This window comes from Oncorhynchus tshawytscha, linkage group LG10 (assembly GCF_018296145.1).
Source record: "Oncorhynchus tshawytscha isolate Ot180627B linkage group LG10, Otsh_v2.0, whole genome shotgun sequence".
Lineage (NCBI taxonomy): Eukaryota > Metazoa > Chordata > Actinopteri > Salmoniformes > Salmonidae > Oncorhynchus > Oncorhynchus tshawytscha.
The window spans coordinates 70,894,588-70,908,538 of record NC_056438.1 but is presented as its reverse complement, the minus strand read 5'-3'; the positions used below and the strand labels follow the sequence as shown (position 1 = coordinate 70,908,538).

Below are 13,951 nucleotides of genomic sequence, written 5' to 3'. Positions count from 1 at the left end.
ACAATGACTTCCACATAAAACAGATTAGAACACAATGACTTCCACATAAAACAGATTATAACACAATGACTACCATTTATAAAACAGATTATAACACAATGACTACCATTTATAAAACAGATTATAACACAATGACTACCATTTATAAAACAGATTATAACACAATGACTACCATTTATAAAACAGATTATAACACAATGACTTCCACATAAAACAGATTATAACACAATGACTACCATTTATAAAACAGATTATAACACAATGACTACCATTTATAAAACAGATAACACAATGACTTCCACATAAAACAGATTATAACACAATGACTTCCATTTATAAAACAGATTATAACACAATGACTTCCACATAAAACAGATTATAACACAATGACTACCATTTATAAAACAGATAACACAGTGTTTGACACAAACACTTTTAAAAGACTTGCAATATCCTTAACATATATATATATATATATCAAATGAGAAATCGTAAACTGTAAAGAAAATAGTTGTTTAGAAAGGTCAAAGTTGACATTACCCGGTACATAGATAGGTCAATCCTCAGGGAGTTGTGGAGCTGATCTAGGAGTTTCACAAACCTGTCCTTCTACCCACACGCACACGGGACACGCACACGGGACACGCACACGGGACACGCACACGGGACACGCACACGGGACACGCACACGGGACACGCACACGGGACACGCACACGGGACACGCACACGGGACACACACACACACGGGACACACACACACACGGGACACACACACACGGGACACACACACACACGACACACACACACACGGGACACACACACACGACACACACACACACGACACACACACACGGGACACACACACGGGACAAGATAAAACAGGGTTAAAAATTGAAACATACACGTGTTTAACAGGTGTTATTTCCGGTCTAGCTAAATGCTTTATTTGTATTTGTTGAGAAATGGTATGTCAACGGGATCTAGCACGGGGAGTCTGATTGGGCAGTTGGGGATGTACATTTGGCCACTGTTTGAAAATAGGGTCAGAGACTGTATTAGGGCAGAGGGCCCTCAGGACAATGTTCCAGTTCCGAACTTCAATTATCTACACAGTTCAACATATCATCTCCAGGATGGTCTTTCTAATTGGTCCATATACTGTAGATAGAAAAGTCAAATAATACCTTCAATTAAAAGCTCAACTTAAAACACGAGGGGAATAAGCCAATTAACTCACTCCAAAGTTGGATGCGGCGAAGCGGTCTGATGCCGAGACGTTATTGGTGGACTGGGTGGTGTGGGCGTAGTAAGCATTGATGTTGGCCAGCAGGGTACTCATCACCGCGGGCACGCCTGGGCACATGTACTTAGACGACAGGCAGGCAAAGTGGCTGTGGACACACACACAAAACTATAATTACAGTATATTCATATTAACTAGGACTAATAGGTATGAACTAATGCTGACTGGTGTTTATGTTTGTTCATCAGCTACTGTTTTGTAAGTTTTCATTGTCATTTGTCTGTCCAGTGTAGTTTGTAAAGAGAAAGTGGGATACCTAGTCAGTTGTACAACTGAATGCCTTAAACTGATATGTGTCTTCTGCTTTTAACCCAACTCCTCTGAATCAGAGAGGTGCAGGGAGCTGCCTTAATCGACATCCATGTTTTCAGCGCCCAGGGAACAGTGGGTTAACTGTCTTGTTCAGAGTGACAGATTTGTACCTTGTCAGCTCAGGGATTCAATCCAGCAACCTTTCAGTTACTGGCCCAATGCTCTAACCACCAAAATACCTGCCTACATATACAATGGGTGGATCTAATCCTGAATGCTGATTGGTTAAAAGCGCATTCCAAGTTACCACTGACTCAATCTATGATGTTAAAATGCCTATTTACACTGTTCCATCTAACTGGACAATCCATTGTCTCATCAGCCCAGCCAGGCAATCGTCTCGGGCCTAACAACCCCTGTGCCAATATATCCTCCAAACACCGGCTTCTCTGCCATTATCACTTAAATATACACTGAATATACAAAATATTAAGCTCTTTCCATGACATAGACTACCCAGGTGAATCCAGGTTAAAGTTATGATCACTTATTGATGTCACTTGTTAAATCTACTTCAAGGGATGTGGACAGGTTAAAGAAGGATTTTTAAGCCTTGAGACCTGGATTGTGTGAGCCAAAGTGCCTTTGAACGGGGTATGGTAGTAGGGCCAGGTCCACCGGTTTGTGTCAAGAACTGCAACGCTGCTGGGTTTTTCACCCTCAACAGTTTCCCGTGTGTATCAAGGATGGTCCACCAACCAAAGGACATCCAGCACACTTGACACAAGTGTGGGAAGCACTTTCGACACCTTGTAAAGTCCATGCCCCGACGAATTGAGGCTGTTCTGAGGGCAAGAGGGGATGCAAATCAATATTAGGAAGGTGTTCCTAATGTTTGGTACACTCAGTGTAGTCTCAAGTGTATCACATGCTGCATGGTGCTACATGTTATCATGAGCGGACACACTGGGTGATGGTAAATAATACTGGTTCAAGCCAGAGATATACATCAATAGATACATCTCTGGTTGAAGCCTATGACCAAACTCTCTGTAGGTGTTCTGTATGGTGATGGTACTGACGTCATAGCCTGGTAGATGGACTCCACTCCGTAACGCATGGCGAACTCATCCACGATCTCCTGGGGAGTCTCCTCGAAGTACACCTTCCACGCGTCGTCTCCTTTAGCATCAGGGATCTTCACCACACCACTGTTCTGCACCTCTGTAGTGTACTGGAACAGGTGCTACACACACAGAGGTTAAAGTTAAAGGTGTGTAGGGTTGAAAATGGACAAAATATTACAGGACATTTTGGAAGTTTACCAGTAAACTACCAGAATTTTGGTATCTTTCAAGTTTTTATTTTTTGTTTTATAAGATTACATCTAGTGGCCTTTTGCCGGTCAGATTATCACAGGTGTCTGTAATTATCTCTGGCCCTAAAAATATATATATAAAATAATCATATAAGATGATTTAAAAATATTTAAAAAATATGACAAAGTTATAAAACATTATCCTAAATATAAACCATCAGCTTAGTGAATACAGTTGGTGTTTAATATGAGGGTTTCAGCTTAGTGAATACCATTGGTGTTTAATATGAGGGTTTCAGCTTAGTGAATACAGTTGGTGTTTAATATGAGGGTTTCAGCTTAGTGAATACAGTTGGTGTTTAATATGAGGGTTTCAGCTTAGTGAATACCATTGGTGTTTAATATGAGGGTTTCAGCTTAGTGAATACAGTTGGTGTTTAATATGAGGGTTTCAGCTTAGTGAATACCATTGGTGTTTAATATGAGGGTTTCAGCTTAGTGAATACAGTTGGTGTTTAATATGAGGGTTTCAGCTTAGTGAATACAGTTGGTGTTTAATATGAGGGTTTCAGCTTAGTGAATACCATTGGTGTTTAATATGAGGGTTTCAGCTTAGTGAATACAGTTGGTGTTTAATATGAGGGTTTCAGCTTAGTGAATACCATTGGTGTTTAATATGAGGGTTTCAGCTTAGTGAATAGTTGGTGAATATGAGGGTTTCAGTTGAATACAGTTGTGTTTAATATGAGGGTTTCAGCTTAGTGAATACAGTTGGTGTTTAATATGAGGGTTTCAGCTTAGTGAATACAGTTGGTGTTTAATATGAGGGTTTCAGCTTAGTGAATACAGTTGGTGTTTAATATGAGGGTTTCAGCTTAGTGAATACAGTTGGTGTTTAATATGAGGGTTTCAGCTTAGTGAATACAGTTGGTGTTTAATATGAGGGTTTCAGCTTAGTGAATACAGTTGGTGTTTAATATGAGGGTTTCAGCTTAGTGAATACAGTTGGTGTTTAATATGAGGGTTTCAGTGTGAATACAGTTGGTGTTTAATATGAGGGTTTCAGTGTGAATGTTGTGTGTGTGTGTGTGTGTGTGTGTGTGTGTGTGTGTGTGTGTGTGTGTGTGTGTGTGTGTGTGTGTGTGTGTGTGTGTGTGTGTGTGTGTGTGTGTGAAAGTATGTGAATGTGTGTGAATGTGTGTGTGTGTGAAGGTGTACTTAGTATGTGAAACGAGGTATGGTCTGGTCAGTCTTACCTCATGTAGACAGGTGTACTGGACATGGTAGGGAGCCACAGTCTCCTCTCCTTTGATCTCTACACTGATGTGCATCCGGATGGCTCCAGACACAGCTGACTTGTCTGTTCTCTTGTCTGTCAGAGAATTCCAACACACTCACATCAACATGTCTGTTCTCTTGTCTGTCAGAATAACTACAACACACTCACTTGTCTTCCTTCCTGTTCATCTCCTTTCCCACAACTCCCTCACTTCCTGACTCCCCCCTTCTCATCACTCACCCAGGTTGTACCAGACGTCCATCTCTCCGCTGAGCGTGCGGACCTCGATGATGGTCTGACCCAGGAAGTCATCTGACTCCCGTTTGAACTTCTGCTTCACCCTGGACTTGATGTCATCGTCCTCATCCCACACGCGTACCTTAATACGGTCCGACGAGTTGTGGCATTCACTATGAGATGAAGAAATGATGTCAGATGTAACCGGGCCCTAAATATTGTCAAAGACTGCAGCCCCCCATGTCATAGACTGTTCCCTCTGCTACCATACGGCAAGGGGTACCGATGCACCAAGTCTGGAACCAGCAGGACCCTGAACAGCCATAAGGCTGCTAAATGGTTAATGAAATAGTTAACCAAATAGCTACCTGGACCGTCTGCATTGACCCCTTTTGTACCAACTCTTTTGACTCATCACATACCCTGCTGCTACTGCTTATTATCTATCCTGCTGCCTAATCACTATAACCCTCCATATATGCACACATCTACCTCAATGACCTCGTACCTCTGCACATGGACTTGGTACTGGTACCCCTTGTATATAGTCGAGTTATCGTTAATCATTGTCTATTTATTCACAGTGTTATTATGTTTCTATTATTTATGTTTCTCTCTGCGTTGTTGGGAAGGGCACATAAGTAAGAATTTCACTGTTAGTCTACACCTGTTTTTATGAAGCGTGTGACAAATACAATTTGATTTAATGATTTTAACCACACATCCCCACACACGCACGCAGACAGAGAAACACACACTCGCTATGCTCACAAGTGGAAGTTCTCCTCCCAGACAGGGTTGAGGTTGCCGTAGATAGTCTTGGTCCTCTTCTTGGTCTTGCCCACCTGAACTGTGACGTAGGGGTCACTGGAACCAGTCTTGTCCTTGGCCTGGAGGCCCTGAGCACACTGCACTGAGAGAGGCACACAGTCACACCATTAGACCTTGGGCATACGTCACACAGAGAGTATTAACTAAATGGTTGTTTCAGCCTCCGTACTTGAATACACATAAAATCACTTTGTATAAGAGCATCTGCTAAAGTACTCAAATACAAACATGTAAAATATAATTTCTACTCCAGTTGGCAAAGGTGAGTCTACTGATGTGAAGTTCCTACTGCCAGACAGTAACTAACACCCCCTCCAATTTGAACCTTTATCCAAACCCCTACTAAACCTAATCTCAATCTTAATCCTGTCAGGATTTGGCCAGGATTGTTCAGGTTTTGGTCACTAGATGCCCCCATTGTGCTTTTTGACCCTTTTGTGTTTCCCTTGTTTCCCTTGTTCTAGTTATTAGTTGCACCTGTGCCTCATTTCCCTTGAATGTATTTAAACCCTTAGTGTTCCTCAGTTCTTTGCTCTGTGTTTGTATGTTAGCACCCAGCCATGCTGTGAACTTTTGTTTCTCTAGTTGGATTTTCTTGAGGTACTCTGGTTTTGTTCTGGTTTATTTTTGATTATTCTTTTGAGGTTTGTTTTTTCCCTGCTGTTCTTACCACTTTGTGGATTTTCCTTGTGTCTTGGAGGATATACATTTTTTCTCTTGGAATTACTTTTGACGTTGTGGATTTATATTTTTGCCTGAACTTTTCCTTTTTTCTTTATTAAATCGCCGTCTCTAATACTGCTGTGTCTGCTCATCTTCTGGGTTCTGCCGACTATTAGTGGCTCAGTTTACTAAGTGACTGTTTCTCACACCAGAGACCTGAGTTCGTAACCGGGTCCTGACAAATCTCAATCCTAGTCCTATTTTTACCAGTCATGCTGATCATGGCCGACCACTTGGATGTCCCATCAAGCACGCTCTGTTTGATCTGCTTCATCTGCGTGGCGTGCGTTGCCTTGACGACAGTAAACACTTCCTGGATGAGCTCGAAGATTTCCGGTTTGTTCCTCTCTCTGATCTTCATTCTGTCCTTTAGAACCATGATGATGTTCTGGGTTCTGTCCTCTGCCCCGTGCTTAGAACTCTTCTCCGCTGCCCCTGGAAATGAGAGCGGTGGGTGAAGAGGGAGTGGGGATAGGAAAAGAACAGAGAGAGGAAGGAGAGGGAGTGGGGATAGGAAAAGAACAGAGAGAGGAAGAAAGGAGTGTACTCAGAGAGGGAGAGAGGAAGGAGAGGGAGAGAGGAAGGAGAGGGAAGGAGAGGGAGAGAGGAGGGAGGAGGGAGAGAGAGAGAGAGAGAGAGGAAGGGGAGAGAGAGAGAGAGAGAGAGAGAGGAAGGGAGAGAGAGAGAGAGGAAGGGGAGAGAGAGAGAGGAAGGAGAGAGAGAGAGAGAGGAAGGAGAGAGAGAGAGGAAGGAAGAGAGAGAGAGGAAGGAGAGAGAGGGGGGAGAGAGAGGAGGGAGAGAGAGAGGGGAGAGAGAGAGAGGGGGAGGGAGAGGGGGAGGGAGAGAGGGAAAGGAGGGAGAGAGAGAGAGGGGGAGGGAGAGAGAGAGGGGGGGAGAAGGAGCGAGAGAGAGAAGGAGAGAGAGAGAGAGGGTATACAGTAAATATAGAATAGGAGAGAGAGAGAGGGAGGGAAGAGGCAGTGAGGGTCAATTGGGTAAACCTTCAAATGAAAGGCTCCTAAGGAATACTTGGGAATGGGTGACAGGAGATACAGACTGTAAATCAGTGGAGGGTTAGGCTAAAAGCCCATCTTGGGGAATGTGAATTAGAGGAAGTAAACGGATGAAGAGAAGTCCAGGAGTGAGAGAGGAGAGACGCAGGGGGATGACAGCACATTACTCAGGGGGATGACAGCACACTACTCAGGGGGATGACAGCACACTACTCAGGGGGATGACAGCACACTACTCAGGGGGATGACAGCACATTACTCAGGGGGATGACAGCACATTACTCAGGGGATGACAGCACATTACTCAGGGGGTGACAGCACATTACTCAGGGGGTGACAGCACACTACTCAGGGGGTGACAGCACACTACTCAGGGGGATGACAGCACATTACTCAGGGGATGACAGCACATTACGCAGGGGGTGACATCACATTACGCAGGGGGTGACAGCACATTACGCAAGGGAGTGACAGCACATTACTCAGGGGGTGACAGCACATTACTCAGGGGGATGACAGCACATTACTCAGGGGGATGACAGCACACTACTCAGGGGGTGACAGCACACTACTCAGGGGGTGACATCACATTACGCAGGGGGATGACAGCACATTACTCAGGAGATACATTGGAAAGGAAGAGGGTGAAGAACGAGAGGGAGGAGAGTAATGGGATGTCAATCGAAAAAGGTCAGTGTTAGACGTGTGCATGTGTTTGTGTATATGTGTGTGTGTGTGTGTGTCGAGAGTGTTAGACGTGTGCATGTGTTCGTGTATGTGTGTGTGTGTGTGTGTGTGTGTGTGTTAGGGCTGGGACAACACCAGTATGACGATACTCATTAGTATCGTGGCCAGGAAACAAAGCAGGAAGTGGATTTAACTTGTTTAGGAAAACAGCCTTAATGTTGAAACAAACATCATTATGATGTCATCCAGAGTCACATGTCTTTATTTTCCTAGCTATAGCACACAATATTTTACATACAGCAGCTTTTTAAAGGACCTGCTTCGTGTTTTCATTTTTGCCATGGTAATAAAAATATTGCGACACTGGTATCGTCACAGTCCTTGTGTGTGTGTGTGTGTGTGTGTGTGTGAGAGAGAGTGTTAGTCAGCGTGTGTGTTGCGTGTGTTTCTTACTCTGCAGGCAGTCGGCATTTAGCAGGTCCTGACACTTGTCGTGACATTTGACCCCACACTCGGAGCACCTCATGCCCTGGCGGGCGATGCCCCACAGCAGCCCCTCACACTCATAGCAGTAGGTGGGAGTGGTGGCCGTCCACACCTCAAAGTTATGGGGCGTGGTGCAGGAGATGGGGTAGATCAGAGCCTGTAGGGTCTTCTTATAAACGTGACTTTTCTACAGAATGAGAGGAGGGGGAGGAAGGGGAGAGGCAGAGAGAGGCAGAGAGAGAGAGAGAGAGAGAGAGATAGGACAGACAGAGAGGGAGAGAGGGAGCGTGAGAGAGGCAGAGGGAGGAGTGTGGTATTAATTATAAATGCATACTGCCTGACAAAAGCAGCTAGCTGATAAAAACCTCAGCTGTTTAATAAATCAATTGCATCTCAGCAATAAAATGTGGTCGGATAGATCTCTTCTAAGTGTTATGCTCCTCCAGTGGAAATTACCCCTTAGGATAATACTAATGAAGTTGACTGAAATTAGAATTGAACTGAATGGATATTTATAGCTGTGCTGAGACAGGCAGTGGTCAAAGGTCAGAGGTCATGTGACCCACCAGGTCCTCATTGCCAAGGGTGCTGCATGCCATCGCTGTGGTGATCCCAGCCTTCCGAGCGTTCTGAGAGGCCATAGACTGGAGAGAGATAGAGAGAGAGAGAGAGTGAGAGAGAGAGCAAAGAGAGAGAGCAAAGAGAGAGAAAGAGAGAAGAGAGAGAGAGAGAGAGAGAGAGAGAGAGAGAGAGATGAAGAGAGAGACAAAGAGAGAGAGAGAGAGAGAGAGATGAAGAGAGAGACAAAGAGACAGAGAGAGAGAGAGAGAGAGAGAGAGAGCAAAGAGAGAGAGCAAAGAGAGAGAGAAAGAGAGACAGAGAGAGAGAGAGAGAGAGAGAGAGAGAGAGAGTGAGAGAGAGAGAGAGAGAGAGCAAAGAGAGAGAGCAAAGAGAGAGAGAAAGAGAGACAGAGAGAGAGAGAGAGAGAGAGAGAGAGAGAGAGAGAGAGAGAGAGAGAGAGAGAGAGATGAAGAGAGAGACAAAGAGACAGAGAGAGAGAGAGAGAGAGATGAAGAGAGAGACAAAGAGACAGAGAGAGAGAGAGAGAAAAAGAGAAAGAGAGCGAGAGAGACAGAGAGAGAGAGAATTAACAAAAAAACAGAAAACTAGAATGCTATTTGGCCCTACACAGAGAGTACACAGCGGCAGAATACCTGACCACTGTGACTGACCCAAAATTAAGGAAAGCTTTGACTATGTACAGACTCAGCGAGCATAGCCTTGCTATTGAGAAAGGCCGCCGTAGGCAGACATGGCTCTCAAGAGAAGACAGGCTATGTGCTCACTGCCCACAAAATGAGGTGGAAACTGAGCTGCACTTCCAGACCTCCTGCCCAATGTATGACCATATTAGAGAAACATATATCCCTGAGATTACACAGATCCACAAAGAACCCGAAAACAAATCCAATTTGAAAAACTCCCATATCTACTGGGTGAAATTCCACAGTGTGCCATCAAAGCAGCAAGATTTGTGACCTGTTGCCACGAGAAAAGGGCAACCAGTGAAGAACACGCACCATTGTAAATACAACCCATATCTATGCTTATTTATTTTATCTTGTGTCCTTTACCATTTGTACATTGTTAAAACACTGTATATATATAATATGACATTTGTAATGTCTTTATTGTTTTGAAACTTCTGTATGTGTGATGTCTACTGTTAATTTTTATTGTTTATTTCACTTTATATATTATCTACCTCACTTGCTTTGGCAATGTTAACACATGTTTCCCATGCCAATAAAGCCCTTGAATTGAATTGAATTGAATTGAGAGAGAGAGAGAGAGAGACAGAGAGAGAGAGACATGAATTTGAGCCTTGGTAATTAAAGTATGGGTATTACAATTACAAGAGAGCTTCAAGTGTTTTGGTGCTACACCAGCAGACTGGTCCCAGTACTCACCATGGCCTGTAACTGCACGATGGGAGGAGAGAGACAAGGGGAGGGGAAAGGGAACATATATGTAAATAAACAAGCCCCATATCAGAATTTCTAATAGAATATTGATTTATACACTTGTCTCATACATGTTGATATACAGAAGAAACTGGAAGGGGGGCAGAGGGTGTGTTTGTAAAAAAGCGTGTGTGTGAGTAAAAAATGTGTAAACTCTTCTTACTCAAATTTGTGTATGTGTGTCTATATTTTGTTTGTGTGTGAGTCAGTTTTGTGTGTGTGAATGTGTGTCTATTTTGTGTGTGTGAGTCAGTTTTGTGTGTGTGAATGTGTGTCTATTTTGTGTGTGTGAGTCAGTTTTCTTTTTTTTACCGAATTTTACCCCTTTTTCTCCCCAATTTCACATTTCCAATTGTTAGTAGCTACTATCTTGTCTCATCGCTACAACTCCCGTACGGGCTCAGGAGAGACGAAGGTTGAAAGTCATGCGTCCTCTGATACACAACCCAACCAAGTCGCACTGCTTCTTAACACAGCGCCATCCAACCCGGAAGCCAGCCGCACCAATGTATCGGAGGAAACACCGTGCACCTGGCAACCTTGGTTGGACGATGCTAAGGCAATTGTGCGGCCGGTTACGACAGAGCCTGGGCGAACCCAGAGTCTCTGGGGGCACAGCTGGCGCTGCAATACAGCGCCCTTAACCACTGCGCCACCCGGGAGGCCTTGAATCACTTTTCAGTGTGTGTGTGTCTGTTTTGTGTGTGTGTGTGTATTTTGTGTGTGTGTGGTGTCTATTTTGTGTGTGTGTGAGTCAGTTTTGTGTGTGTGTATTTTGTGTGTGTGTGTGAGTCAGTTTTGTGTGTGTGTGTGGTGTCTATTTTGTGTGTGTGTGACTGTTTTGTGTGTGTATGTCTATGTGTGTGTGTGTGTGTCTATTTTGTGTGTGTGTAACTCTGTTTTGTGTGTGTGTGTCTATTTTGTATGTGTGTGTGAGTCTATTGTGTGTGTGTGTTTGAGAAGAAACTGGAAGGGGGGCAGAGGGTGTGTATGTAAAAAAGTGTGTGTGTGAGTAAATATTTTTGTGTATGTGTGTGTCTATATTTTGTGTGTGTGTGTGTGTGTTTGTGTGTGAGTCAGTTTTGTGTGTGTGTGTGTGTGTCTATTTTGTGCATGTGTGTGTGTCTATTTTGTGTGTGGGTGAGTCAGTTGTGTGTGTGTGTGTGAGTCAGTTTTGTGTGTGCGTGTGTCAGTTTTGTGTGTGTGTCTATTTTGTGTGTGTGTGTGAGTCTTTTGTGTGTGTGTGTCTTTTGAATGTGTGTGCGTGTGTGAGTCTGTTTTTGTGTGTGCGTGTGTCTATTTTGTATGTGTGTGTGTGTGAGTCTGTTTTGTGTGTGTGTGTGTGTCTATTTTGTATGTGTGTGTGTGTAGAGTCTGTTTTGTGTGTGTATATTTTGTTTGTGTGATAATGTTCTCTAACATGATCTACTGTGACCTCAAACAGCTCTTAGGTTTTAATGTATTCTGCTCTCTCCCCCAATTTACATACGGCCGTCTTATTCGCTGTCTGTCAGCAATTCACCTACATGACTCAGGCAGAGGGTGCCACAGTGAGAGCCATAGCTATAGACTTCCTGTCACAACATCCACTGGAGAATGGTAATCCCTCATTTTGTGTGTGTGTGTGTGTGTGTGTGTGTGTGTGTGTGTGTGTGTGTGTGTGTGTGTGTGTGTGTGGGTGGTGTGTGTGTGTGTGTGTGTGTGTGTGTGTGTGTGTGTGTGTGTGTGTGTGTGTGTGTGTGTGTGTGTGTGTGTGTGTGTGTGTGTGTGTGTGTGTGTGTGTGTGTGTGTGTATGGGTGGGTGGGTGTGTGTGGTCTCTTACCAGGTCTTTGACCAGGCAGGGGCCTTTCTTCTTGCGCAGATCAGGCATGCTGTCGATGCTGTACAAAACCTCTCCCACCCTGAGCAGGTAAAATCATCATACTGTTACACACACCTGAGACAACTCAGATAATGTATTTCAGAAATACATATATATACATATACATATATACAGTATATACTCATAACTATATACGCTGCTACTCGGAAGTATAGACTCTTTTGTTGAAGTGAACTGATGGCTGTTTATTTTGTAAATCTGGATAATCTAGTAACTGTCCTCTCCTGCCCGTGTCTATTCTAGAGGGTGGTCACTTCCTGGCCACTGAAATATATATGCCAGGTGACCAGAGAGACCCAAGGACTCATTGGCAGTTTCATTACAAATTTCTATGTATGAAATCCTCCACCTGAATGAATGGGCAACCAGATGTGTATTTGGCTTACTGGCAGTGCAGTTAATGGGCTGGTTACTCTGTATGCAGTAACGGTCACACTAATATAAGGTCTGCCTCATTTACAAATGAGCTGCCAGTCCACTCAGGGCACCCAGCCAACCGGTCAATACTCACTGGACTGGGGCCAGCGCAGGAAACACTATCCGAGACAGGCTCTCTTTTAAGAAGAAAATCTGAACATTTACACTTTACAGTTGAACATATTTACAGTAGTGGCAATCATTGATTTAATGATTATTGTAATACTATTCTATTTAGAACAGTGTGTACTATAAATGTGCCAATGCTAATCTCATTGTGTTAACTGTACTGAGTAAAGGGGTAGAGTTAGTGGATGTGACTGATAACTCACCCTCCTTTACCAAACCACAAAGAATTGGATGTCTCTCCTCGTGCCTGGAGAGAGAGGGGGAAGAGAGACAGAGAAGATGGGGAGGTGGAGAGAGAGAAGAGTACAGTTACTCTTTTGAAAGCATCAGGGCATCAGGGCCGGTCCTGGGCATTATGACGAAAAGACGTCTAAAATACGTATTTTTCAGACATTGAAATTAGGTTGATTTTCGATTTTGAATGAAAGTTGAAAAGGTGTAATTTATAGACGTCTATGTTTGGGCCAAATCAAGGCTGGTCCAGACTGGACAAAATCTGAACCAAACATAAATGCCTATGATTGGTTCAAATTTGATCCGGACTGGACCAAAAACCAACGTCCGTGGACATCAAGACTGGTACGGACAGGACCAAAACAAGACGTCCAAAAGGTGTCAGCGTCGGTCTGTGCATACTGGGGTGTAGCCTACCATGTCGGCCACAATGGAATGTTATGAATGCCATCCACGTGGTCGGCCCACTGTTTGTTAAACAGGCCGTTGTATTGGCTTTACTAGTCCTGATTCCTGTGAATAATCTGTTTGTTTTTTTAAGCTCTGAATATCAGCTATCCAATCTTATCAGGAGTTATCCTGAGCCTATTGGCAATGTGTTTACACAGCAGGAAATGCAGAATTATCATCTTTTTCGCAATGGAAACCAAACTTGAAACCACTGATCATGACAATTTTGTCCACGGGCTGAAACTCCTGGACAGCAGTTTTGAGTAGTCCTGATTGTCCATTTTACTTTGACTTGTCCTGTTTTTAGGATATATTGTTTATTAGTACATTTTGTATTTGTTTGGGCACCATTTAGGTTAGGCTATTTGATCAGAGAAACCTGCATGATGTAAAAAGGTTCCATCTCATTACATTGTCATACATTGTATCTCCATCCTGTAGGCTAAATAAAAGGCTCTTTCTACTATATCCTATATCTGCTACATGATTTATGTTAGATCATTTGTTTAACTGAACGTTGGTGGAGCGCTGCAGTGCTGTCTCTCCAACAGCACACTGGAGAGGCGTGCTGGGAATGGACAAGAGAAATATTTTGCATCCCTGGCTTTGACAAAGTGGACACTGCTCATCACAGGGTTGCATCAGCGTTCACTTAAAAAGCCTATATGCCACTTGGTTGAGGGA

General features: G+C 43.7%; 1 protein-coding gene across 1 annotated transcript in view; it reads right to left on the bottom strand.

The window, feature by feature from the left end:
* LOC112237791 (protein unc-13 homolog A) overlaps positions 1 to 13,951 on the bottom strand; it is a 121,633-nt gene that overhangs the window by 43,957 nt on the left and 63,725 nt on the right. Inside the window, 12 exon segments of the mRNA XM_042329593.1 lie at positions 541 to 609; positions 1,239 to 1,392; positions 2,639 to 2,802; positions 4,131 to 4,246; positions 4,394 to 4,563; positions 5,162 to 5,303; positions 6,152 to 6,379; positions 8,098 to 8,317; positions 8,697 to 8,774; positions 10,101 to 10,112; positions 11,978 to 12,056; positions 12,787 to 12,830. Coding sequence (XP_042185527.1) covers positions 541 to 609; positions 1,239 to 1,392; positions 2,639 to 2,802; positions 4,131 to 4,246; positions 4,394 to 4,563; positions 5,162 to 5,303; positions 6,152 to 6,379; positions 8,098 to 8,317; positions 8,697 to 8,774; positions 10,101 to 10,112; positions 11,978 to 12,056; positions 12,787 to 12,830 — 1,476 coding nt within the window.